General features: G+C 35.4%; 1 protein-coding gene across 8 annotated transcripts in view; it reads right to left on the bottom strand.

The window, feature by feature from the left end:
* The window catches only part of RAD54B (RAD54 homolog B), a 250,288-nt gene that overhangs the window by 160,839 nt on the left and 62,853 nt on the right, over window positions 1-26,596 (bottom strand). For 7 of the 8 annotated variants that reach the window (XR_002135967.3, XM_088799052.1, XM_019713370.3 and 4 more), the window contains 6 exons: window positions 23,744-23,938; window positions 19,164-19,445; window positions 15,830-15,992; window positions 10,014-10,239; window positions 9,531-9,738; window positions 4,839-4,978 (listed from right to left, as the gene is read on the bottom strand). Coding sequence is in view for 7 of the 8 variants with exons in the window: in XM_088799052.1 (XP_088655178.1) it covers window positions 4,839-4,978; window positions 9,531-9,738; window positions 10,014-10,239; window positions 15,830-15,992; window positions 19,164-19,445; window positions 23,744-23,938 (1,214 nt within the window). In the remaining variant the exon portion in view is untranslated. Of the gene's footprint in view, window positions 1-4,838; window positions 4,979-9,530; window positions 9,739-10,013; window positions 10,240-15,829; window positions 15,993-19,163; window positions 19,446-23,743; window positions 23,939-25,776; window positions 26,070-26,596 lie in introns of those variants that run through there. The other variant, XM_074316238.2, reaches the window with a different exon arrangement.

The following is a 26,596-nucleotide window of genomic DNA, read 5'->3' as shown; positions in this document are numbered from 1 at the left end:
ACTCAAAGTGAAAGGGTGGAAATTGATACTGAAAGCAAATGGTATCCAGAGAAACACAGGTGTAGCCACTCTGATATCAGATGAAACAGACTTCAGGATAAAAAAGGTAACAAGAGACAAAGACGGACATTTCATAATGGTAAAGGGGACTACTCGATATTTATGCCCCCAATTAGGGAGCACCAAAATACACCAAGCAACTACTAACAGAACTAAAGGGAGAAATTGACAAAAGCACAATTATAGTAGGGAACCTAAATACATCGTTGACAGCTATGGATAGATCATCCAAACAGAAAATAAATAAAGAAATATCAGCCCTAAATGACACATTAGATGAAATGGACATAATTGACATTTATAGAGCACTTCATCCTAAAACATCAGACTATACATTTTCCTCTACTGTACATGGAACATTCTCAAGGATAGACCATATATTGGGACATAAAACTGGACTCAGCAAATTTAAGAAGACTGAAATCATACCAAGCATATTCTCTAATCACAAGGTTTTGAAATTGGATATCAACTGTAAAAAGAAAGCAGGAAAAACCACAAATACATGGAGATTAAACAACACACTTTTAAAAAATGACCGGGGCAAAGAAGAAATTAGAGGAGAGATCAAAAGATACATAGAAACAAATGAGAATGAAAATACATCCTACCAAAATTTCGGGGATGCAGTGAAAGCAGTTTTAAGAGGGAAATTTATATCATTACAATCCTATCTCAAGAAACAAAAAAATCCCAAATAAATAACCTCATGTCACACCTTAAAGAACTAGAAAAAGAACAAATGAAACCCAAGGGCAGCAGGAGAAAGGAAATAATAAAAATCAGAGCAGAATTAAATGAAATAAAGAACAAAAGGACAATAGAAAAAATTAATGTAACAAAGAGCTGCTTCTTTGAAAAGATTAACAAAATTGAAAAACCCTTGGCTAGACTCACTAAAATAAAAAGAGAAAAGACACTAATAAATAAAATCAGAAAGGAAAGGGGAAGTTATCACGGATGCCACAGAAATACAAAGGATCATGCAGGAATACTATGAAGGACTATATGCCAACAAAATCAATAACCTAGAAGAAATGGACAAGTTCTGAGAAACATATAGCCTTCCTAGGCTGAACCATGAAGAATTTGAAAATCTAAATAGACCAATCACCAGTAAGGAAATCGAATTAGTCATCCAAAACCTTCCCAAAAGCAAAAGTCCGGGACCAGATGGCTTCACTAGTGATTTCTACCAAACTTTCAAAGAGGATCTAATACCTGTCCTGCTCAAACTCTTCCAAAAATTTGAAGAAGAGACTGTACACCCTAACTCATTTTATGAGGCCAACATTACCCTGATACCAAAATCTGGTAAGAACAGCACAAAAAAAGAAAACTACAGACCAATATCTCTAATGAAAACAGTGGCAAAAATCCTAAACAAAATTCTAGCAAATCGAATGCAACAATACATTAAAAAGATTATTCATCATGACCAAGTAGGGTTTAACTAAGGGGCACAAGGATGGTTCAAAATACACAAATCCATCAATGTGATACATCACATAAACAAAATAAAGGACAAAAATCATATGATTATATCAATTGATGCAGAAAAAGCATTTGACAAGATACATCCATTTATGATTAAAACACTTAATATGAAAATCGTTTAACGTAATAAAGGCCATATATAACAAACCCTCAGCTAATCTCATAATTTATGGTGAAAAACTGAAGCCTTTTGCTCTATGTTCAGGAACACAACAGGCCTGTCCCCTATCACCTCTGCTTTTCAACATAGTGTTGGAAGTCCTTGCCAGAGCAATCAGGCAAGAGAAAGAAATAAAAGGAAAACGGCACCCAAATTGGGAATGAAGTTAAATTGTCATTCTTTGCAGATGATATGATGCTATATATAGAAAACCCTAAAGACTCCACCAAAAAGCTATTAGAAATAATCAACGAATACAGTAAAGTTGCTGGCTACAAAATCAACGTACAAAAGTCTATTGCCTTCCTATATACTAACAATGAAATCTCAGAAAAAGAAATTAAAAAAACAATTCCTTTTGCAATTGCAGTAAAAAGAATAAAATACCTAGGAATAAACTTAACCAAGGATGTGAAAGACCTATATGCTGAAAAATATAAGATATTTTTAAAAGAAATTGAAGAAGACACAAAGAAATGGAAAGACATTCCGTGCTCATGGATTGGAAGAATCAACATAGTTAAAATGGCCATGTTACCCAAAGCAATATAAAGATTTAATGCAATCCCCATCAAAATCCCAATGGCATTTTTTAAAGAAGTAGAAGAAAAAATCATTACATTTGTTTGGAACCACAAAAGACCCTGAATAGCCAGAGCAATCCTAAGAAAAAAGAACAATGCTGGAGGTTTCAAACTCCCTGACTTTAGTTTGTACTACAGGGCACCAGTAATCAAAACAGTATGGTACTGGCAGAAAAACAGACACATAGACAAATGGAATAGAATTGAGAACCCAGAAATAAAACCAAATAAATATGGACAGATAATTCTTGACAAAGAAGCAAAAAACATACAACGGAGAAAAGACAGCCTCTTCAATAAATCGTGCTGGCAGAAACGGAAAGCCACGTGCAAAAGAATGAAACTGGACTGCTATCTGTCACCATGTACCGAAATGAATTCAAAATGGATCAAAGACTTAAGCATAAGACCTGAAACAACAAACTGTACAAAAGAAAACATAGGTACTAAACTTTGGACCTTGGGTTCAAAGAGCATTTTATGAATTTGACTCCAAAGGCAAGGGAACTAAAAGCTAAAATAAATGAATGGGACTATATCAAACTTAAAAGCTTTTACACAGCAAAAGAAACCATTTATAAAATAAAGAGGCAACCAACTGAATGGGAGAAGATTTTTGCAAACAGTGCCTCCGACAAAGGGCTAATATCCAAAATATACAAGGAACTCACACAACTCAACAACGAAAAACCAAACAACCCAATTGAAAAATGGGCAGAGGACTTGAAGAGACATTTCTCCAAAAAGGACACACAAATGGCAAATCAACATATGAAAAAATGCTCAATGTCACTAATCATCAGAGAAATGCAAATAAAAACCACAATGAGATATCACCTCACCCCAGTCAGAATGGCTGTCATCAACAAGACAAATAGTAACAAGCGTTGGAGAGGCTGTGGAGAAAAAGGAACCCTCATACACTGTTGGTGGGAATGCAGACTGGTGCAGCCGCCATGGAAGGCAGTGTGGAGGTTCCTCATATAATTAAGACTAGAATTACCATATGACCCAGCAATCCCTCTCCTGGGTATCTACCCAAAAAATCTGAAAACATTTATTCAAAAAGACAAGTGTGCTCCAATGTTCATTGCATCTTTATTTACAGTGGCCAAGACATGGAAACAAACAAAATGTCCTTCAATAGATGAATGGGTGAAGAAGTTGTGGTATATATACACAATGGAATACTATTCGGTGGTAAGAAAAGATGATATAGTAACATTTGTGACAACATGGATGGATCTTTAGAATATAATGCTAAGCGAAATAAGTCAGACAGAAAAAGCAGAGAACCATAGGATTTCACTGATATGTGGTATATAAACCAAAAACAACAAAAGAACAAGACAAGCAAATGAGAAACAAAAACTCATAGATACAGACAATAGTTTTGTGGTTACCAGAGGGTAAGGGGGGTGGGGGGTGGGAGATTAGGGTAAGGGGGATCAAATATATGGTGATGGAAAGAGAACTGACTCTGGGTGGTGAACACACAATGTGATTTATAGAGGATATATTACAGAATTGTACACCTGAAATTTATGTAACTTAACTAACAATTGTCACCCCAATAAATTTTAATTTAAAAAAAAGAAAAAGAAATAATATATGCACCCCTATGTTTACTGAAGCACTGTTCACAACTTCCAAGATATGGAAACAACTGAAATGCCCATGAATAGACGATTAGACAAAGAAATTGTGGTAAAATTTTTATACAATGGAGTGTTACTCTGCCAAAAAAAAGAATGAAATCTTACCATTTGCAACAACATGGGGATATTATGCTAAGTAAACTAAGTCAGACTGAGAAAGACAAATACCATATAATCTCACTTATATGTGGAATCTACAGAACAGAATAAACGAGCAAACAAAACAGAAACAGACTCATAGATACAGAGAACATACTGATGGTTGCTAGATGGGAGGGAGGTTGTGGAATGGGTGAGAAATATGAGGGTATTAGGAAGTACAAATTGGTAGTCACAAAATAGACATGAGGATGTGAAATACAGTATGGGGAATATAGTCAATAATGTTGTATAGACTATGTAGGGTGTCAGATAGGTACTGGACTTAGCAGGGGGATCACTTCATAGATTATATAAATGTCTAACCACTGTGCTGTACACCCGAAACTAATATAAAATAATACTGAATGTCAACTGTAATTTAAAAATATATATATGTATATTCACAGGATGTAAAGTACAGCATAGGGAATACAGGCAATAGTATTGCAATAGCTATGTATGGTATCAGATGGGTAGTAGACTTGGGTTTATCACTTTGTGAGGGATATAAATATCTAACCATTATGCTGTTTTATACACCTGAAACTAAAAAAAAATAAAACAAAATAAGGAACGCAAGAGTTAGAGAATTATGAGGAAAAAAGAATTCACTATACTAATTTAATTTTTCCTAGATTAAGATAATAACCAAGTTACACATAATTTTCTGACATATTGCTCTTTTTATTTTTTTCACACTGCTCTTTCTTAACCTAAATTTTTTCACGTAAATTATACCTCAGAAGCAGAAGCTTGTCTCGATATAATGATGGGTTCTTCGTATATTTTCCTATAAGATGACAAAGAGCCTAATATTCCTGGATTTACAAAATCAATTAACGCAAAAAATTCTTGCAGATCATTCTGAACTGGAGTACCTAAAGAGATAAAAGTGATGAGAAGGTCAAGTTTCTATTTTACAATTACAGGTCTATATAGAAATGTGTATGTACTTTCTTCCCTATGAGAACTAAATATAAGTCAAGTCCCTAAAACTGAGGACAAAAGAGCAACCAAATCAAGCTGAAAAAAGAATATTAATCATCATATAAATTTTTTACTCTGGTTTTAACTGTGTACTAAATTCTTATTTAGTATAGCATAGTGGCTGAGTACAGGTTTTGAAGTTTGGTTGGGTTCAAATCCTACCTGCATCACTTACCCTCTAAGTGACCCAGTTTTATTATTTATAAAATAAGGATAACAGTAGCTCCTAGGGTCGTAAGGATCAAATGAGTTCATTCATATACATACTTAGAATAGGGCCTGGAGCACAATAAATGTTCCATAACTGTTAGTGATTCTTAATATTATTATAACTGTGTGACTATGGATAAATTGCTTAAACTCTTTAAGGTAAACTCAGGATTTTTTATTTCACTTATAAAAGTGGGAAGATAATAATTTCCCACTGATATTACAAAACACAGAGACAATATGTGAAATAACCAGCACAGTGTCTACTAAATTATCATTATTTCCTTTTATTATTACCTATTATTATTACCTTTCAAAGTTATCATAGCAAATTGGGATTTTAACTAATCCTAAAAGTTTACACAGACTAGAATGGAACAATATACCCTGCATATATTACATACTCAATAACTTTGGGCTAATTTTCAAAGATACATTAGCATGTTTCAATAATTATAATATCAAAAGAATATATAAATCAGCATGGTCCAACAGTATGTCAGGTGACTTTTAAATAACAGACTAAAAAATATTATCCAAAGATATAAATAATATAAAAGGTACTAATTTCATTAAAATAAACGATACAAATTTCACAATGTCAGAGTTTAATGTTCACTTCCTTGAAAACTAAATGGGGAGAGTTCCGGTAAAATGGCTGAGTGAGGTGAGCCTCTGTAAAGCTCCCCTGGAATTTACAAAGAATCGAACAACAAAATCTCCACAAAGGACTCCCTGCACAGCAGACAGGCAAGACGAAGAGGCCCACTACCGACTGAAATCACCTACAGGTGGGAGATTCGCGCGAGTGGGGGGAGGAGGAAAGGGAGAAGTACACGGAGACGGAGCCGAGCGGGCGCAGGACTCAGACCTAGTTCAGTGCGCCGAGCTCGCTGCTTCCCGGAACTACCGCAGCTGCGGGAGATCGGACTGCTAGGGCTCCGCCAGGGCTCCACAGGGCTGAGGGGACAGCATATAACACGGCTGAACCCAACGCTCACGGCAGAGACCTCGGAGAAAAGACTGAGGGAAGAAGGCTGAAAACGGTGGTTTAAGCCCGCACTGCCGAGCAGAGAACGGAGCCTTAGGCACTGAGACTGGCCGCCCCCTCCCTCCCCTCCCAGAGCTCGCCCCACCCCCACCTGCCCGGTGCTAGAAGCGAAACAGTAGCAGTGTCAGATCAAAACAACAGAAAATTTGCTATATTTGAGAACTGTGGCCCACAGACACAAATTCACAGCCCAACTAGTTCCGGCAAAGGGGAGAGACCTGTGGAAGCAGGACCGGCTGTGGTGGTGGTCGCCGCCATTGCTCTGGGCCACGTCTCACAGCTCACCCCGCCCCTGGCCCCACCTATCTGGGCGGATCCCTGCAGGAGTAAACAGAACTGCTGAAACATAGGGGCTCTGAATCAGGAGCTGGAAGAGCTTTGGAACATCAAAAGCTCTCTGCATACCCACCGGGACACTGCGCCCTGTGACCTAGATGAACTATTAACAGAGGAGAAGCCCATCTCCCAGGGAATCCCCCCATTGTGGGAGAAGCTGGAATAGTGCAGAGAAAACACAGCACTACCTTGTGAGAGAGGAAAAAAAAAAAGCCTGCAGTTGGAGAAAAAGTAAAACATTCTACCAACAAGTACTGGAAAACAAAAGAAAGACCTCTTCCTATCAACTTGTTGCAGAAGTCACTCCTGTAGATGTCTAGGAAGACAAATAGTAAACCAGTAATCGCCATGAATAACCAAGGCAACAAGATAGCTCAGAAAGAAAGTGGAAAAAAAAAAAAAAAAAAAAAAAAAGAAGAAGACTAAATGGATCAACCCCAGGTAAGACCAATGCTTATTAATTTTTTTAATAGATCTAATCAGTTCTAAATATTTAGACACATCATAGAAAGACTATAGAAACTATATTTATGCTGGTATGCATTTTCTTAAGCCTTTAAAAGAATATCGATGACAATGACTAATAAAGATAGGAAGAATGGGAAAAGCAAGAAGAGGGGAGAGAAAGGTATAAGGATCACTGTGGTTGCCTTCCAGACATTCATCCAACCAAGCCTTTGTCATGCGTCTTACTTTGTGTCAATGAGAGGAAGGGTTTGTGTCTTATACTGGGTTTCCCCAGAAGCAGAGCCTGAGACAAGGATTTGGCTGCACATGATTTATGGAGGGAGTGCTCTCAGGAGAAAGGGAATAATGGAAGCAGAAAATAGCAGGGGAAGAAACTAAGCAAGGATGGCATCAGCTAAATTATAGGGAACATTAGAATATAAATTGTACCATAAAATTGGTACAAAATTAGCGAAAGCAAGGAAATTAGCGAAGCAAGGAGGCTGGCATTTTTTTCACTTTCTGCTATATTGTGAGTGAATCACTGACCAAGCCACAGGTGAGAGAGTAAGCTCTTATTCAACCAAGGGTAATTCTCCAGAAAATACAGGAGACCCGAGTTGTTTAATCAATAGTCCCAGCACCTAAAAATTATCTGATTTTCAAATGGAAGAAAATCCTATTTTGATTCCTTACCTTTGGTACTTTTCAGTAATCCATATTTCTCAATCTTTTTAATTTCTTTTTCTTCCCCTTCTAATGCCATTTTAACTCCATAGCTGCTACTACTCTTCAAATAAGCAATATTGCCCCACATTCAAGAGTAAAAAGAAACAGCCTCTGTTTTTCTCTTCCAACACAGTGTAACTAAATTCAACTACATCTTGTTTTCCTTTGCTTTTCTGGCCCCAACGATCTCAAAATCAAAGGCCAGTCAAGAACTTTAATTGCAATTTTGGAAATCAAATATAAAGAATCCACTCAGTTCTTCAAACATCCAAAGATACATGAATCACTAAGTTAAGTTTTCCATTTCCTAATTTTTTTCCTTTAAAAATAGCTTTTTCTAAATGTACAACGTTAGTTTTTCTATTCTCTGTTTTCCATGTTACTATTATCACTGACAACATTTGTTGGGCATCTACTAAATCTTGGGGATACAAATAACTAAGAGATTTGATCCCTGTCCTTTTACCTTTATAACCTTTAAGTGACTAAATCTGAAGAATATAAAGATCATTTAACATTTCTCAAAATCTTAACATTTAAACTTTCAAAAAAGCTTGTATAGTTTTAAGTCACTTTTAGTAATGGTTAATATAATCCTCCTACACAAACTGCAAATCAAATGACCATGAATTACTTAAAAGATGGGTACCCTCCATACCTCAACTCAATGAGAATGGTATAGGGGAGTTTTCTGTTGCTCTAGGGCACACTTCTACTCTAAAGATGTCAAATGGAGGAAAAAGCTACTGGTCACACCTCTTCCCTCCTCATTGTCACTTCAAAGAAGAGCACAGCAGTACAGAAAGGACACAAGAAAGACAAAATGACACAAGAGATCATGATATAATAAGAACAACCACGCCTTGCCCACTCCTTCCAAAAGGATGGAAGATGATAAGGAAATGAAGCCTTGAGTAAAAATGGAAGAGTTGTAAATATTGGCAATAAGTATAACTCTTTTCTTTCTTCTGCTGCCAGAATGACAGATTGAAAGGGCCACTCAGGACCATGGTGAGGTGTGGAAGAAAAGCTACACTGAGCTACTCAGGCCTGATTCTAGTCTAAACCTTAAGCTACAAAGAAGTGGGTAGAAAAGGACTCTTGTATGTACATACAGTCCATCCCACCTTTCCAGACAGTGTAAACCAGAAATTTTGGCTAGCAATAAATAAACTACGTGCATGCAGCACATATATACTATATAAAAATAACACATATTTTATTAATCACTTACCATGTTTCAGGTAGTCTTCCAAGAATTTTACATGGATTAATTCCTTTACCCTCACACAACTCTATGAAGTACATGGTATTATTATCCCTATTTCACAGATAAGGAAACTGAGGCACAGAGAAGTTAAATAACTTGCTCAAAGTTGCACAGCTATAAAAGTCAGGCTTAGGGACCAAGAAGAGGCAGTCCAATCCCGTCTCCTACATTGTTTGCCATGATAGCATTGTTTTTTTCCCTCAAAACCCCAAAATCTGAGTTCTAGAAAATTACATAAGAATTTGAAAATTCAATCCTACCAAGGCTGAATTACCACAAGTTTATTAGTATGAATTCCATCCTACACTATCAATTCTTTGGATGCCAAGAATCATATTATAAGTTTTATATGTTCACTAGGCAACAATTCCATCCTATCTCCCCAAAAGTAAATACTGACCAGTTAGAATTATTCTTTTCTCACAAGAGAGGCTACTGAGGGCCGTAGTTGTCTTAATGGCTCTGTTCTTCAAACGATGTCCTTCATCACAGATTAGAAGATCAAATTTTATATTTTTAATTTGATCCAGGGAACGAAGTAACATTTCATAACTGATGATAAGAACAGAATAAAATGGAGATTTGATAAATTCATCTACTTTGTGGTCCTAAAAAAAAAAAAAAAAAAGATAATATTTAATAAATCATGGATAGAAACTGTGTGAAATGAAATTTAAGCAGCATATTTCTCACAGCCATTAATCAAGTATTAGAATACATTAACACAAAACCAAATTACAACCAAGAGTTTCATTTTTCTGCAAAGGAGTTAGAGATTTACATACACTTGAAAAACTGCTACATAGAGTGAAAACGGCAGTATTGATTTGAAAAGCTGGAGATTTAGAAAATAACCAAGACTAAACTTTTAAAAATCTCTTACCTGATCAACAGTAAATATCTTGATCCTTTCACTTCCTAACCATTTTTGAAATTCTTTCCTCCAATTATTCACCAAGCTTCCAGGTGTGACAATAAGTGTCTTCTTTATTACTGGCTTGCCTCCATAGGGTCCCTGACACTGTAGAGTCCAGATGAGCGAAATACATTGCAATGTTTTCCCTAAACCCATTTCATCAGCAAGAATAGCTCCACATCTGTTATTCACCCTGTTAGAAATAATTATACTTCTTTAATCACAATAAGAAAATACTTTATTCCTCTAACATCATCACTTATTAGTCAAGAACCAGATGCTGGTATTTTGTAATTAGGACAAACTCTACACCCCCAATAAACACTTTTTCTAGTTTTTCATTCACCTGTTTTACAACTTATCTCTTTTGCATCTTAAATCATTGTAATCATTACATACTTATTGTCAGCTAAACTGGTAAAACAAATCTGAAATTAGTTCAATCTAAATCATCTGTTGCTATTATATGTATATATTTAGAGACCAGAAATGAATCTAAATTTTATATCTACATTTGAATACTTTAACTCTGTGCTTCACTAGCAATTCAGCAATTTTTATCAGTTTCAGTATTAAATATTGAAACAGTTTAAAATATATTGTAAGAAATATTAAACACTAAATACTTGATCTAATACACATAATTTAGCATTATGCTACAGATCTACTAGCTTAATGCAATTTAAAGTCAAATATTATAAATATTATACAGAATATTATTAATGAGTGGCATTTCATACCACTTTGTAGTTTGTAAAGCCCTTTGAGATACACACACACACACAGGGTGCCAAAAGAAAGTACACACATTTTAAGAAAGGAAAAACTATTAAAATTACAACGATGGTAATGAGTACCTATTATAATTGCAGAAGTCAAATGTGACTTGTATTCATCTTTTGTTATTGGTATCTATTGAGTATTACAACGTCAATACAGTCCTTTCCTTTCTTAAAATGTGTATACATTTTTTTGGCACCCTCTGTAGATGATACATATTTAAAAAGTTACAGGGCTTAGGACAAGCAAGGAGGCGCAGTAGGTAAACACTGTGCTTACCTTCTCTCACAACCACGTCAAAATTACAACTTACCTACAAAACAACCATTATCAAGAATTGCCTAAAATCAAACTGAACTGAAGTCTTTCAACTAAGGACGTGCAGAAGAAGCCAACTCCAGATTGGTAGGAAGAGCAGAGATGCAGAACGAGCTGGTCCCACAACCGTGTGTGACTGATAAAGATCAGGAGGGATATTTTGGCTGTGGAGGTCCCCCCTACCCTCCAGAAGAGCGAGAGGTCCCTGCCTCACCCCAGCCCAGGATTCCAATGCCAGGGAGAGAAGTCCCCATAATTTCTGGTTATGCAAACCAGCGTAGACTGTGACTGAGACTGAGTGCAGCTGCACTTCTAGGCGCTCCGCTTAAAGGGACTGCACGGGGACTTACCCACCAAAGGAATCACGCACTCTGAGCTCCGGCACAGCGGCTGGAAAGGTAGCAGGGCCATATGGGGGGGGCGGGCAAGAGGGGGAAATGAGTTGTCTGGCTTAGCATGGGGGCTGGAGAGGCAGTTTTCTCCTGGACGAGGGAGCTGGTGAAAGCCATAGTTTCTTTGCTGAGCCCTCCCCCTTCCTCACTTGCAGACGCAGGCAACCATCATATCAAGTTGCCACTGATCAATCACCACACTGTGGCGATTCAAGACCCAGCCTCGCCCAACTTTTGAGCACACCCAGGTCGCTTCCAGTGTCTTTTTCACACAGACTGCCTGCCTTGGCTCAAACTGCAGACTTTCCTAGGGTCGCTCAAAGGTTCACAGAACCCAGATAAGCAGCATCTGGCTTGAGCATGTCCTGTACCTCTGGCTGTTCAGCCCTAAGCATGGCATTAGCGGCAGCTGGCCTTGGTTTGTGGCTTGGCCTCTCAAGGTGCTTCCAAGCACAATACAAGCGGCAGCCATCTGCGGATTTGTGGTTCCTGTCAGGTGGCCCTGGGTGGGGATGACCTGTGGCTGAACTTGACCTACAGCGGATCCCCTTCAAGGTGGTCCTGGGGCTGGCGCCCCCAGTGGCCATCTTCAAAACAAGCTGTAGCATTACCCAGCCATCTCCAAGTATGACACCCAAAGTGTGGATTGGGCAGGCATCAAAGTCCTGCTGAGGCAGATCGTGCTCTGTAGGATCAGCCCCTGCACAATAACTCTTCCACTGTAGTCAAGGCCAGTCCTCACAACTAGTGAGCCCAAGGGTCAGTCTCTCCCATTGATGTGCAATTATCAACCAAGGCTCAACTATAAGAGGAGGGCACACACAACTCACACAAGGGACATACCTGAAGCGTGTGGCTCAGGTGACCAGAAAGACTGTGCCACTGAACCCCACAACACGTCTACTACTTAAGGCCACTCTACTAAGACTGGAAGACATAGCAGCCCTACCTAGTATATAGAAACAAACATAGAGAGGCACCCAAAATGGGGAGACAAAGAACATGTCCCAAATAAAAGAACAGAACAAAGCTTCAGAAAAAGAACTAATCGAAATGGAGATAAGCAATCTATCAGACACAGAGTTCCATACACTGATTATAAGAATGCTCAATGATCTCAGAGAGAACTTCAACAGAGAGATAGGAAGCATAAAAATGAAGATGGAGACCATGAAAAAGTACCAGTCAGAAATAAAGGATACAATAACGGAAATGAAGAATATATTACAGGGAATCAACAGTAGATCAGATGAAGCAGAGGATCCAACAAGTGATGTAGAAGATAAGGTAGCAGAAAACACCCAACCAGAACAGCAAAAAGAAAAAAGAATCCAAAAAGTTGAGGAGAGTTTAAGGGGCCTCTGGGACAATATCAAGCATACCAACATTTGCATTATAGGGGTACCAGAAGAAGAGAGAGAGCAAGAAACTGAAAACCTACTTGAAGTAATAATGACAGAAAACTTCCTTAACCTGGTGAAGGAAATGAGCATACAAGCCCAGGTAGCACAGAGCGTCCCAAACAAGATAAACCCAGAGGCCCACACCAAGACACATTGTAATTAAAATGCCAAAGGTTAAATACAAAGAGAGAATCTTAAAAGCAGCAAGAGAAAAGCAGTTAGTTACCTACAAGGGAGCCCCCATAAGACTGTCAGCTGATTTCTCAACAGAAACTTTGCAGGCAAGAAGGAAGTGGCAGGAAATATTCCAAGTGATGAAGAGCAACGACATACAACCAAGGTTACTCTACCCAGCAAAGCTGTCATTTAGAATTGAAGGACTGATAAGGAGCTTCCCAGACAAGAAAAAGATGGAGTTCATCACCACCAATCCAGTATTGCAAGAAATCTTAGAGGAACTTATCTAAGATGGGAGTGGGGTTAAGGATGGGTGAAAGGAGAAGGGATTAAGAAGTACAAATTGGTTGTTATACAGTAGTCATGGGGATGTAGGGTATAACAAAAGGAATACAGTCAATAATACTGTAATAACTAGGTCTAGTGCCAGACTGGTACTAGATCTATCATGGCGATAGAAGGGAGTGGGGTTGGGAGCAGGATTAAAAAGATGAAGGTATTAAGAAGTACAAATTGGTAGTTAATACAGCATGGGGGATATAATCAACAATGTTGTAAAGATCATATAAGGTGGGCACTGGACTTATCAGGGGATCACTTCATAGACTGTGCCCAATGCGCTGGATGCCTGAAGTTGAAGAAGAATAATACTGAATGTCAACTATAACTAAATATATAGGTATATATGGTCCTGGGATGTGGAGTACAATGTAGGGAAGATAATCAATGGCATTGTAACAATGGTATTGTAACAGCTATGTAAGTTGTCAGAGGGGTAGTAGTTTGGGGGCGGTGCGTTATCACTTCATGAGGGGTTTAAATCTCTAACTATTATGTTGCTTTGTACACCTGAAACTAATAAAAAATTAAAAATTAAAGTTACAAAGTCCAAGGAACTTAAGGATACTACCAAAAACGTAAGTATAGTTTGTTTATCATTCTATTCCTCATTACTAGAATAATCAAAAAGTAATTTTATATATGTTTTCTATTTCAAAGTATAGAGAAAAATTACAAATACAAATTATAGCCACTATTATCATTTTTGATCAACAATTTGCCAAGGCAAGACCAACACCAGTTGAGATATACAGAGTGGCAAAGACAAAATAGTGATCCATCCTTTCATGGTGAAGGGAAGAGAGCAAGAAGCCTTCACTGAGAAGATGCACCTTGAGCAGAGTTCTAAAACATGAATAGGAATTCACTACATGAATTAAGTGGTTCAGTATAGTTGGAACTTGAACTGAATTCCAAGCAGGGCAATACAAGGCTATTGGCCTGGCAAGACAGGCAGAAGACAAAAGATGAGGATAGTTATCCTTGAAAGCTCAGACTGTATCTTGTAGGTCAGTGTCACCAAACACCAGTCTTTCATGACTACCATCACGATTTTTTGCCATATATATGTGTTAATTATTATTTTTCCTTAAATCAGCTCACTTTTTTTATTTATTTGAAAACTCTTTCTAAGCATAATTTATCTGTGAAACCTAAAGTTTAATGTACAATAATAATTCATTAGCTAAAATATGCTACTATTAAAATTTAAATACCAGGCTTGCCCATGTATACCTGAAATAACCCCACACACTACCAGTGGAGTGCATTATCACAGATTAGGAAACATTGCTCTAAGTTCTGAGAGTCTGAATTATTTTAAACAAGGAAATGCCATGTTCAAAACTGTTTTTCAGAAATAGCAAGCTGGTGGTGATAAGTAAAATGAATTTGAGGAGCAGATGTACAAGTTAGGAGCCACTGCAATATCCAGATAAAAATATAATTTTATATCAGTTACTAGTGCTGCTGCAGTGGGATGCCAGAAAAGATTAGGAATCAAGAGATATTTAGGAGGTCAAAATAATTAAAAGTTCGGTTTTGATCAGATTGAGAAGGTGAAAGAAAAGAGATCAGAGATGATTTCCAGGCCAACTAAGATAAGAGTTCCAAAGAGAAAAGCAAATCTGAGAGAGAACACGAGTCTAGACCATTTCCAGGTGACAGCATTCCCTTAATTTGTCACCATTCAATGGGTTCTGAGAGCTTGGGAAAATTTACATTCCCAACTTCCTGTTAAATGACCAATTTAAAAATCATGGGCCTATGCATTAAAAACAAAAGTAAAAAGAACTGGAGGAAAATATACCAAGATGTTAGCAAGGACCTTTGATTCTCTTTTATTTCCTTTGGGGTTTTCTGGCTGGGGTGGGGGTGAGGGGGTGTGGGGGGAGGTCTTCTATAATATCTTTAAGAAAGGATACTACAATTCTTTAATCAGAAAACTCAATTTAGAAGGTGGCCTCCTTTTTTCATTTTAAGTAGAGGTGATTAAGGAGAAAACCTTTTTCTAAAATTCTCATGAGGAGAATTAAGACTTCTTTCATTTTTGCCCCCATCTAGCTTTATCATACTACTAGTGAATTCTTCTTATACCACATTAAGGTTTGACTGTATTTAGTTGTTTCCTCAAATACTTTATAAGCTATTTATGAGTGAGAACCATGATTCTGAGTCCAGCTTCTAGCAGGATGGCTAGCACCATCAAGAACCACTTGAACACTTAACGCACACATTAAGTATCATTCACCATTCCCACTAAAATTCATGATGTACCTTCTGAGAGTTATTATATCAGACTCTTCCTAGAAAACCATAATGTTGCAGGCTGAATCAAAACAGATTGGACTCAACAAATGATTTATTTTCCTACCTCATTCCCATCACACATTCATAAAGAAACATGATTCCTTCTTTCTGATGTGGTCGAAGATGACGTACGAGATGAGGATCTATCACTACATCCACAATAGGGAAACAGTTCCTATTGAACATCCACTGATGATTATTGTCTGGTTGTAGCATAACAAGAGAATCTTAAGAAAAGGTAAAACTATAATTACAAATGAATTGCAATTTCACATTGTTAGCAGCTATATTATCTTGCTTTAATTACTTGTAAGATAGAACTGATTGCCATCATTTGTGGCAAAAAAAGAAAAAAAACCTTCAAATTTAGTAAACTAATGCTAAGCAACGGTACAAAATAAAAAAGTAAAATCTCATGCCTTATTGATGTAAGATTTCATGCAAAAACTTACAAAGTTTTCCAAACTTCATATGCTCAAAGTGCTCTTAAACCACTAAAATTCACTATTGTCTAATAAGAAATTCACTAAGCCACAACATTTAATAGTTCAGTATTCAAAGCAAAGAGAACTATTTCCAACAGAAAGCATAGGTTGGAATTTTGCCAAGATGCACTTGCTAATGCTCACAGCTTCTTATTCTTGAAAGGCTCCCTAAATTTAACATAAAGGCTCCTTTTGTTTTCAGTACTGTACACACTAACAATGATCATCACTCCTATTAGTCAGATTGAGAATTTTCCATTGACTTCACTATTATTTGCTTAAAGTTAATTACTACATTCATGAATATCAAATTAATGAATCTTTGCAAAGGAGCATGAAGTAACCATAGAATAATGTAATTCTTTAGAAATATGCTAATACAATTTAAAAGATTAAAATACCACCAAAACTTATTTAATAAAATATAACAAGATAGTAGGTCTCAACTGATAAATCTGAAGTCACATAATAAACTCAACAAAATATTTTTTGAATTTATTTGTATGTCTACGTCATGGTTAAAAAAGAAACCAGATTTTAAAAACAAACAAACAAAAAGAAAAAGAGGACAAGGAGAGGGGAAGATAAAAAAAAAGGTTACAGTAGATTAAATAAATATCCATCAGTGTGGAAATAGGCACAGAAATGAAAGTTTGATCATGTTTACTATTAGCAATTACCCAGAAGAAAGTTTTCTGTGGCTCTTCCTAAGTTTCTGAACAAGTAAAAGGAACTCTAATTTTTGAGGTTAACTTCTGGCAAGTAGGAGGACACTGAGAAGTGAAAATGGAAAACTTAGCCCTTGGCTTTCCTCTATATCCCAGTAGCAAAGCAAGAGTATATCCCTTGTAGATTTCCAACAAAAAAAATGGCCTCGGTTTTTTTTGTTTTTTTTTTATCTTTTAAAAAGGACAAAGGAGGTAAACAGAAGACAGAGGTGAAGAGCATACAGTGTTCAAGCAAGAAGGACCATAGGATCATAAGTCAACTAACAAGTTGCCCATCTTCAAGAAAGATAAAACATAAACCACCATGATAATAGGACACCAGTTCAAATTTTAAGATGCCGGTGTACCTTCACAGTGAGGCATCGTTTAATGCTAACAAAATCTCTCATGCTTTAGTTTAAACTCTATAACATAATTCTACCCTTGGCAAGATAAAATAAGTAAATGAGACTAATGAATTATCATTTACACAAAGGGCTTCCATATATATACACATATATGTATGTGTGTATATATATATGTATATATATGTATATATACATATATATAAATTATCACAATAAAATGTTTAATTTGCTCACTCAACAAATATTTATTGTATACAGTATACACCAGGCACTCTAAGTCTCTATGGCAGTTATTGGAACCCACATTTTACACATGAGGAGGCAAAACATTAGTGAGGTAAGGGACTACCCCCAAGGTCAAGGAACCACTGGTTCAGTGGCAAAACCAGGATTCTAATTCAGGTCTCTGAATAAGCACAATATTCTTTCCAGTTCCCCACAGTCCTCCCTTACATAACAGGAAGAAGGTAAAGAGAAAGGAGAAATAAAGGAGAGAAGTAAGCTTGTTAAAAGATCTGATGGGACAGAATGTTTGGATAAGGAAGAAAATCAGAAGCATAAACTTCCAGTGTCTGTATTTCAAATAAATCTCAAAAAGCTCATATAGAGGTAGGAATTTTTAATTTAGGGTTTTTTATCCCAATTATGCCAAGAATTATTTGAATTTAGTTAAGTCAGTTCACCTTTCTGGGCCTCAGCTTCCTAAAATGCAAAGTTATGTAACTGATCTAAATGATCTCAAAGGAGATATATCACGATATATAATACATACAATATATATTACACTCTTTTATTTCTTATAGTTTTTGCTATCCTAAACTTAATTTTTATTTCTACTTATATTCACTACAAACTTTCAACATATCAGTATTATACATGCTAACATTCACATTTCACAAGAAGTTTACCTGTTCCCAGGAGGAATTTTTCTTTATTCCTGGGACTGGTACTTTTAAATCTATTCTGGCCATTTCTCACCATACTGGATTATTTATTTCTGATGATTGATTGAGTCACAATTTTTATTAGCCCTTTTCAAATTCTACTAGGTAGGTAACTGTGCTGCCTCAAAGGCCCCTTGATTTCAATAATTCTGTTTCCATAATACTAGCAAGAGGACAAAGTACTTAATTATATTACTTCACATATTTTCACTTTACCACTATTATGAAAAAAGCATACTCTTTTCTCCAATTTTTCCACTACACTATAATTCAAATTTACTGCCTGTCTCCTCACCAAATGATAAGCTCTCTGATGACAGTTTTACCTTTGGGCCCAGTATATAAAAGGCACTCAAGAAAATACTTGTTGAGTGAATAATCAATTTTTTTTTTAAAGTCAAAAACAGGCTAGGTTTCATTTTTTAATGTTATTTTTAAATTAAATTCATTAATGTGAAAATGAACTGACTGAACTGAATTCTTTTCATGACAACTCACCATTCAATATTGTAATATACTAATGCAAGTGATCAAACATATGGTCCTCAAAACAGGAATATAAACATAATCCTGTCTCATGAATTTACTAATTTTTCTCCTTACTAAAGATATCAGATTTTATCCAAAATTATACACATGTATGTGTACATCTACGATTTGCATATTTTCCTTCAACACATAATTTTGATTACTGTTTCTTGGAATGCATTTACTTATCGAATAATTCCCAAACTATATTCTTACTCAACATCAGTATCATCCCTTGCGCCAGACTGTATATCTGAAGAACAATATAGTTTCACCTGAAAACTTTAAAATTGAAACTTTAAATTCACATACCAAAAATCTTATGACAGGAAAAACAGAATAGTCAAATTATTTTTTAAATCTTACTTGGTGCATATGGGTCATGGCGTGGTTTGCAGTTTGGGAAACTACTCTGCCTATTTTCCTTTGAACTTGGTTTACAGACACTTTTTAAAGGGTTAGAAAAACACTTCTTGGAAACTTGAAAAGAATGTGATGTAGAAGGACTTCCACCTCCAAGCTGAAAACATTTGCCACTGCTGAAATCATCTGGGGAGATTATACCCATGACTTCTATTTCTTTTCCACCAATCATCATTGTTTGGCCCTCTTCGATCTTTTCAAGCTCTTTGAATTTATATCCAGTGCCTTTAAATTGAAAACAAAGAAAGTTAATTTACTGACACTCTAAGATGATTTAATTAGTGATTTTCACCTTCCCTTAACATACAGAATGATAACTGTGCTTTGAATGCAAATAGCCTTGTATAAACCATTAGCCAGAATGAAGACATAATTTAACATTTTGGCAAAAGAAAAATTACTAAAATCAGAAAAAATAAATAATAATATAGCTATAAAAATTAGTCAAGTTTTAGACAAAGCAAGTTTTTTTGTTGGTTTTTTATTGAAACTATAGCCAATTGTACCTATAGTTTTACCATCTCTGCAGAAAATCAAGAAAAGTTTTTGGTGGCTATATATCCTCCTTGCTTGTGAACAAACTACAGAAACACCATCACATTTCTATTTCTATTTAGGAAGAGCTGGAAATTTGAAAGAGAGCTATCAATAAAAGCAACTGCTACCACAATTACCATGCTGTTCTGCATGAGATAGGAAAGTTGAAATACACTGTGGCAAGAGGCCACTGATGGTCCAAATTCCAGCTCTTGAATAAAAAATGGGATATTTTATAATATCAAGCTTGTTTGAATTATTAATTCAACAGACATTTATTAAGTGTTGCCATGTGTAAGATGTTGGTGGAATATAGATATGAGTAAGTCAAGTCAGTTTGCTCAAAATGGGCTCAATTAACCAGATAGATAGTGATGGAATTTCAGTCTCCTATGCCTGTCTATACTAAATGCATAGTTATTGTGTGATTCCAGGGGACAAGAACTGTGTATACCATAAACTTTTAAGTCCCTAAAAAATAAAACACTCACATTTTAGAAAATATGACCTTTTTAAACTAGTTGGAAATTGCTACAATTTTCCCTATTAAAATTAGGCTAAAACTTACAATTTGTGCCAATTGGTAAGTTATATTCTTAAATAATTTATGATGGAGCACTGTTTAATGTTATTGCTGATATAGAAAGAAATTACTTAGCTGATGTTCCTAAATGCCAAAGACTCATTGCTCTATTCCCCAAACTATGTGAAGTTAACAGTAGTGTTGACTTCTCCACATTAATGAAGAGCATAGTCCTCTTCAGACACAATAGTCCCCTCCTTTTCCATGAAGGATATGTTCCAACACCTCCAGCGGTAGCCTTAAAACCATGAATAGTACTAAACTCTATATATATTATGCTTTTTCCTATACATACATACATACATAACTATGATAAATTTCAATTTATAAATTAGGAACAGTAAGAGATGAACAATAAAAAAGAACAATTATAACAATATAGTGTAATAAAAGTTATGTGAATGTGGTCTCTCTCTCAAAATATCTTATTGTAAGTCAGACAGGAAAAGCAGAGAACCATGTGGTTTCACTGATATGTGGTATATAAACCAAAAACAACAAAAGAACAAGACAAACAAATGAGAAACAAAAACTCCTAGACACAGACAATAGTTTAGTGGTTACCAGAGGGTAAGGGGGGTGGGGGGTGGGAGATGAGGGTAAAAGGGATCAAACATATGGTGATGGAAGGAGATCTGACTCTGGGTGGTGAACACACAATGGGATTTATAGATAATGTAATACAGAACTGTACACCTGAAATCTATGTAACTTTACTAACAATTGTCACCCCAATAAACTAAAAAAAATTTAAAAAAAAAATCTTATTGTACTGTACTCACCCTTCTCATGACATGAGATGATAAACTGCCTTAAGGTGAGCTCTTCTACCTTTTCACTTAAAGGAAGCACCCAAACTATTGTGCTTTGGGGCCAATGTTAAGCAAAATAAGTGTTACTTTGAAAACAAATACTTAACAATACCTCCACAAGGACAGGGCTACTAAGTGACTAATGGGCGGGTAGCACATACACCATGGATATGCTAGACAAAAGGACGATTCACATTCTGGGTGAGATGGAAGAGGACAGAACAAGATTTCATTATACTATTCAGAACAGTATGCAATTTAAAACTTATGAATTGTTTATTTCTTGAATTTTCCATTTAATATTTTTGAACCATGGTTGACTGTAGGCAAACTACAAAAAGTGAGACTAAGGATCGGGGGGCCACTGCAGAATCCAATTATAGTCATCCTTCAATGTCTGTGGGGGATTTGTTCCAAGACACCCTGAGGATACCAAAATCTGCTCATGCTCAAGTCCCTTATATAAAATAGTGTAGTATTTGCATATAGGCTACAGCGGGGTATGCCTACGCATCAGCTCATTTACATGGATTCAGCTTAGTGCTCGGCATATAGCAAATTCAAATTCTGCTTTTTGGGAACTTCTTTACCTGAAGATAAAGGAAATATTGAATAGAAGACATTTTGATGATATTCAGGACATCAAGGGTAATAAAACGACAGCTCTGATGGCCATTCCAGAAAAAGAGTTCTAAAATTGCTTTGAAGGGTGGGCTACTCACTGGCATTGGTGCATAGCTTCCCAAGGAGAGTACTTCAAAGGTGACCATAGTGATATTCAGCAATGAGGTATGCAGCACTTTTTCAAGGGTGAGTTCGCAAACTTGTCAGATCTCATGTACTATAACATATTGGTAAGAGCTATTCCAGGGTAATTTTGATCATTTTCATCTCTCCAGTTGACTTTATATAATTCTACTAAATAGGCATGAACAAGTTCTCCCAAAATCTAGCCCCTATCTACCTTAACCAACAACACACAATGTATGCTGCAATTTTTCTTAATTCCTCTAAACACTGAGCATGATACTGTTTATGCAGTTGCTCAATATTTTTATAATTTAAAAAATCTGTTGCAGATAATTTAGTTCAACTTCAACTCTTTGTCCCTCTGTCACTGCCCTTCATATGCTATATTCCTGAAACCTTGAACTACTTTTATAATTCTTTCTTGCCTTTGTGCCTTTGCATGTTATTTCCTCTTGTATATGCCGCTTTCTCATACCCTAAACAAAACTATTTAGTCATCCTTCAAATATTACCTTACACAATAACTCCTATGACGTTTTTCCCTATCCTTCTAAGCAGGCTTAAATGGCCCTTCTAAAGACAGTCTGGGAAATATAATCAATAATGTTGTAAAGATTTTGTAGGGTATCCGATGGACACGTGTCCTCTTAGGGAGACAACTTCATAGACGGTGTAGATACCTGACCACTGCAGTGTACACCTGAAGTTGAATAATAATGAATGTCAACTATAATTTAATATATATATAGTCACAGGATGTGGAGTACAGCATAGGGAATAGAGTCAATGGAATTGTAATAGCTATATACGATGTCAGAGGGGTAGTAGATTGGGAGAGGGGGGTTATCACTTTGTGAGGGGCACAAATGTCTAACTATTACATTGTTTTGTACACCTGAAATTAATTTTTAAAAATTTTGAGCAATTAAGCACATATTTCCATAAGGACCTGGACTTTGGGAGTAATTACAGTGTTTTCCTTCTCAAGTTAAATAAATGCAGCAACAGGACCAAAAAAAATGGCCCTTCTATGTATGATCCTATTGCACTTAGTAAAATACTCATTGAAACAATTATCTTATGACTTCCTAATTTTCAAGTACATCGGCCTGTCCCTGCTAAACTACAAATAATACCCATCTCTGAATGTTTACTCATAGCATAGTGCTTGGCACATAATAGTTATTAAAAACTATAAACTATGAAATTTTTAAATGAATGAATAAACATGTAGAATACATTTTATAATTATGGGTCACACTGAAAATTGAACAGTAAGAGAACATGGTTGGTGTTAAGCATTCTAAATCTGTGGGCTAACTTGTATTAGTACAAATCATGCTGGCAACATTTTACAATGGAAATAATGGTAATCTCCAATTTAAATGTATTAATCTAGGTCATGCCTAACCATTATCTCCTTGCTTTTTAAAAAATTTTATTGGACATTATTGAAATCAGATACTATTCCACTCCTGATATCAACATCTTTTTAACTTTTAACCACTTAGCACTGTGCAAAGAAAAAGGGAAAAAAGTGCACTAAGACAAACTGCTTAATCACAGAAAAATGCGAAACTGTATATACCAGGCTGACCATTTGATTTTGGGAGAAAATAAAACCATGAGATAGGATAAGCCTCACTGAGCTTACATGCATAAGACTGCCAGATGACTAAATATTATATAATTTTATGTTTATGAAATAATTTAGACATAAAAATCAATTAAAGAACAAGTTAATCTATACCTTTATAAAATCTAATTATATTTCAATTATGTAACCAGCGATATATACTAATTTTAGGCCAAATCATAAACATTAGGTAATGTCACAATACCTTTTCCAATGTCTTTGCCTTCCAAGTCCTTTAATATAAATGACTTTCCTTTGACAATAAGAACAGCATCACCTTCCCACTTTTTGTGTTTTTTCTTTGAAGCCTTACACCAAACAACACTGAAATATTTAACTAGACTATCAGGTTCTGCTTCTTGTCCCTTAGATACTGTTACTTCCTTAGGGGCTGAATTAACTAGAATAAAAAAATATATACAAACCACATTATTAAAGATCACTTTAATATTTAGAAGGTCATTCAAACAAAAGTAAACAAGAAAATCAGACTATATTGAGTATAAAAGAATATTTGATCATATCATGTTAGCATTTTATAAACTGAGAAATTCAAATATCAGGTATTAGAATTATCATGAGTACAATGAATGTAAATTTCTTATCATCTCAAAGTCATATAAACTCAGTTGAAGAATAACATAATAATCACTAAAAATATTTTTAATCTCTGTGAATTAAAGACAATATTTCAACATCCATGGGAAAATACCTAAAATCACTGTTTTAAACTGATTTAATTAACAGAGACAGGACAAATCAGGAAAACTAAAAGATCACGAAGTTCTCTGAAAGAAAAACCTATAGTTTTTTCCACAGAAGATCAAAGGAATAAAACTAAATTTCACTAAAATACTTTTGTGTCTAAGTTAGAGAGTAATCAGGCTTGACCACCAATTCTGAGAATTCAGTAGTAGATGATCAAGAAATAAAAAGTTTCTTCTTACAAAAGCCTGTGCTTTTCTCGAAAACATTTTCAGATTCAACTCATAAAAACATATCCAATGTTAACTAGACTTACTGTGGTGATCATTTCACAATATATATGAAACATCATATTCTGCAGCTGAAACTAGTATGTCAATTATACCTCAATTTAAAAAAACCTCCCAAACCAAATATACCATGTTTCTCTAAAAATAAGACCTATATGGACCATCAGCTCTAATGCGTCTTTTGGAGCAAAAATTAATATAAGCCTGGGTCTTATATACTATGAGACTGGGTCTTATATGAGACCGGCTTTTATATTAATTTTTGCTCCAAAAGATGCATTAGAGCTGATGGTCCAGCTAGGTCTTATTTTCAGGGAAACATGGTATATACCGGGGTGTCAAAAAAATGTATACAAGTGGACACTTTGGTCAATGTTGCTCATGCAGTAGTTTGCCATTATCAGAAGTGTCTGGACACTGATGGTAACCACTTTGAGTATCACTTGTAATTGCAGAAGTCAAACATGACTTGTATTTATCTTTTGTTATCGGTATATATTGAGTATTATAATTTTAATACAGGTTTCCTTTCTTATAATGTGTATATGTTTTTTGGCACCCTCTGTATACATATATATACCGCATATATCCATATAGTCTAACACAGGAAATTCTCTAGCAACTGGGCAACAGGGAAACTAATTTTGATGACAGAACCCAAAAAGTTGTTGCTGCCTCTGGAGTTGGGAGATTGACTAGAAAGGGACAGGAAAGAACTTGTTCTGCGTGGTAGTTAGATGAATAATTAACAAAAATAATCACTGATAATTTTAGAACTACTACATTTTACTGCTTGTAAATTATACCTCAAGTTTTAAAAAGCAAAACACAATAAGACAAAACTTAAAACAGCAGAATAGGTTAAAAACATGTATATGATATTCTAAAATTTTTGGTGTTTTGAAGCAGAAATACTGTAACTTATCTATTAATTCAAAGAACCTTTTACACTACAGACAAAATCTCCCTCTGCTCTGCCTTACTTCCTCTCTTTTCCCCTTTGGCAGTTACAGTTAAAACACCAGCTCCCCCATGAAAAATACAGACCACCCTCATACAGAGTCATAGCTCCTGCTTCTCACCTAATTTGTATACTAGATTTCCAGTGGCTAGATAAAAGGCACTTAGTTAAAGACAACAAAATCTCATTTCCTCATTTACTATGTCTCTTACCAAAACACATTTGACCCCAACAAGCTATCAAAACAACAGAATTTACAAACCAAAAACTAAATTACTTTACCTTTAAGATGTACCATTTACTTAAACAGGAAAAGAAAAAGCAAAAACACTGAGATCAGGACTAAGACAAGGATGCCCACTTTTACCACTTCTATTCAACATTGCCCTGGAAGTCCTAGCCATTGCAAAAGGCAATAACAACTAAAGATCAGAAAGGAAGACGTAAAACTGTATCTATGTGCAGATGGTAAGACTGTTTACACAGAAAACCGCAGGGAATCTAAAAAAAAAAAAACGAATGACTAGAACAAAACAAATTTAGCAGGGTCACAGGCTGCAAAGTTCATATGTAAAAAATCAACTGTATTCATATATAGACTAGCAAAAAATAATTGGAAAATGAAAATTTTAAAAGTCCATTCACGGTAGCTAAATATATATATATATATATATATATATATATATATATATATATATGTATATATATATATATATATATATATATATATATATATATATATATATATAAAATAGCTAACAAAAGGCATCTAAGACCTCTATCCTGAAATTTTTAAAGCTGTGCTGCAAGAAATTAACAAATCTAAATAAATAAAGCTCCTATATCATGGATTGAAAATTTCAATTTTAAGAAATTCTCCCCCGAATGATTTTCATATTCAACACAACACAAATCAAATCCCAGGATGCTTTTGGTAGAAATTGACAAGTTGATTCTAAAATTTATATGAATGTAAAGAACATAGACTAACCAAAGCAATTGTTAAAAAGAAGTTGGAGGACTTATCCCATCTGATTTCAAGGTTTTCTATCACACTACAATAATCAAGATGGTTTAATAATGGCAAGAAAAGACAAAAAGA

This window comes from Rhinolophus sinicus, chromosome 6, assembly GCF_057876585.1.
Source record: "Rhinolophus sinicus isolate RSI-liver-muscle chromosome 6, RSI-T2T, whole genome shotgun sequence".
NCBI classification, from domain to species: domain Eukaryota; kingdom Metazoa; phylum Chordata; class Mammalia; order Chiroptera; family Rhinolophidae; genus Rhinolophus; species Rhinolophus sinicus.
The sequence above is the reverse complement of the archived record's forward strand: the minus strand, read 5'-3'. Positions and strand labels throughout refer to the sequence as shown.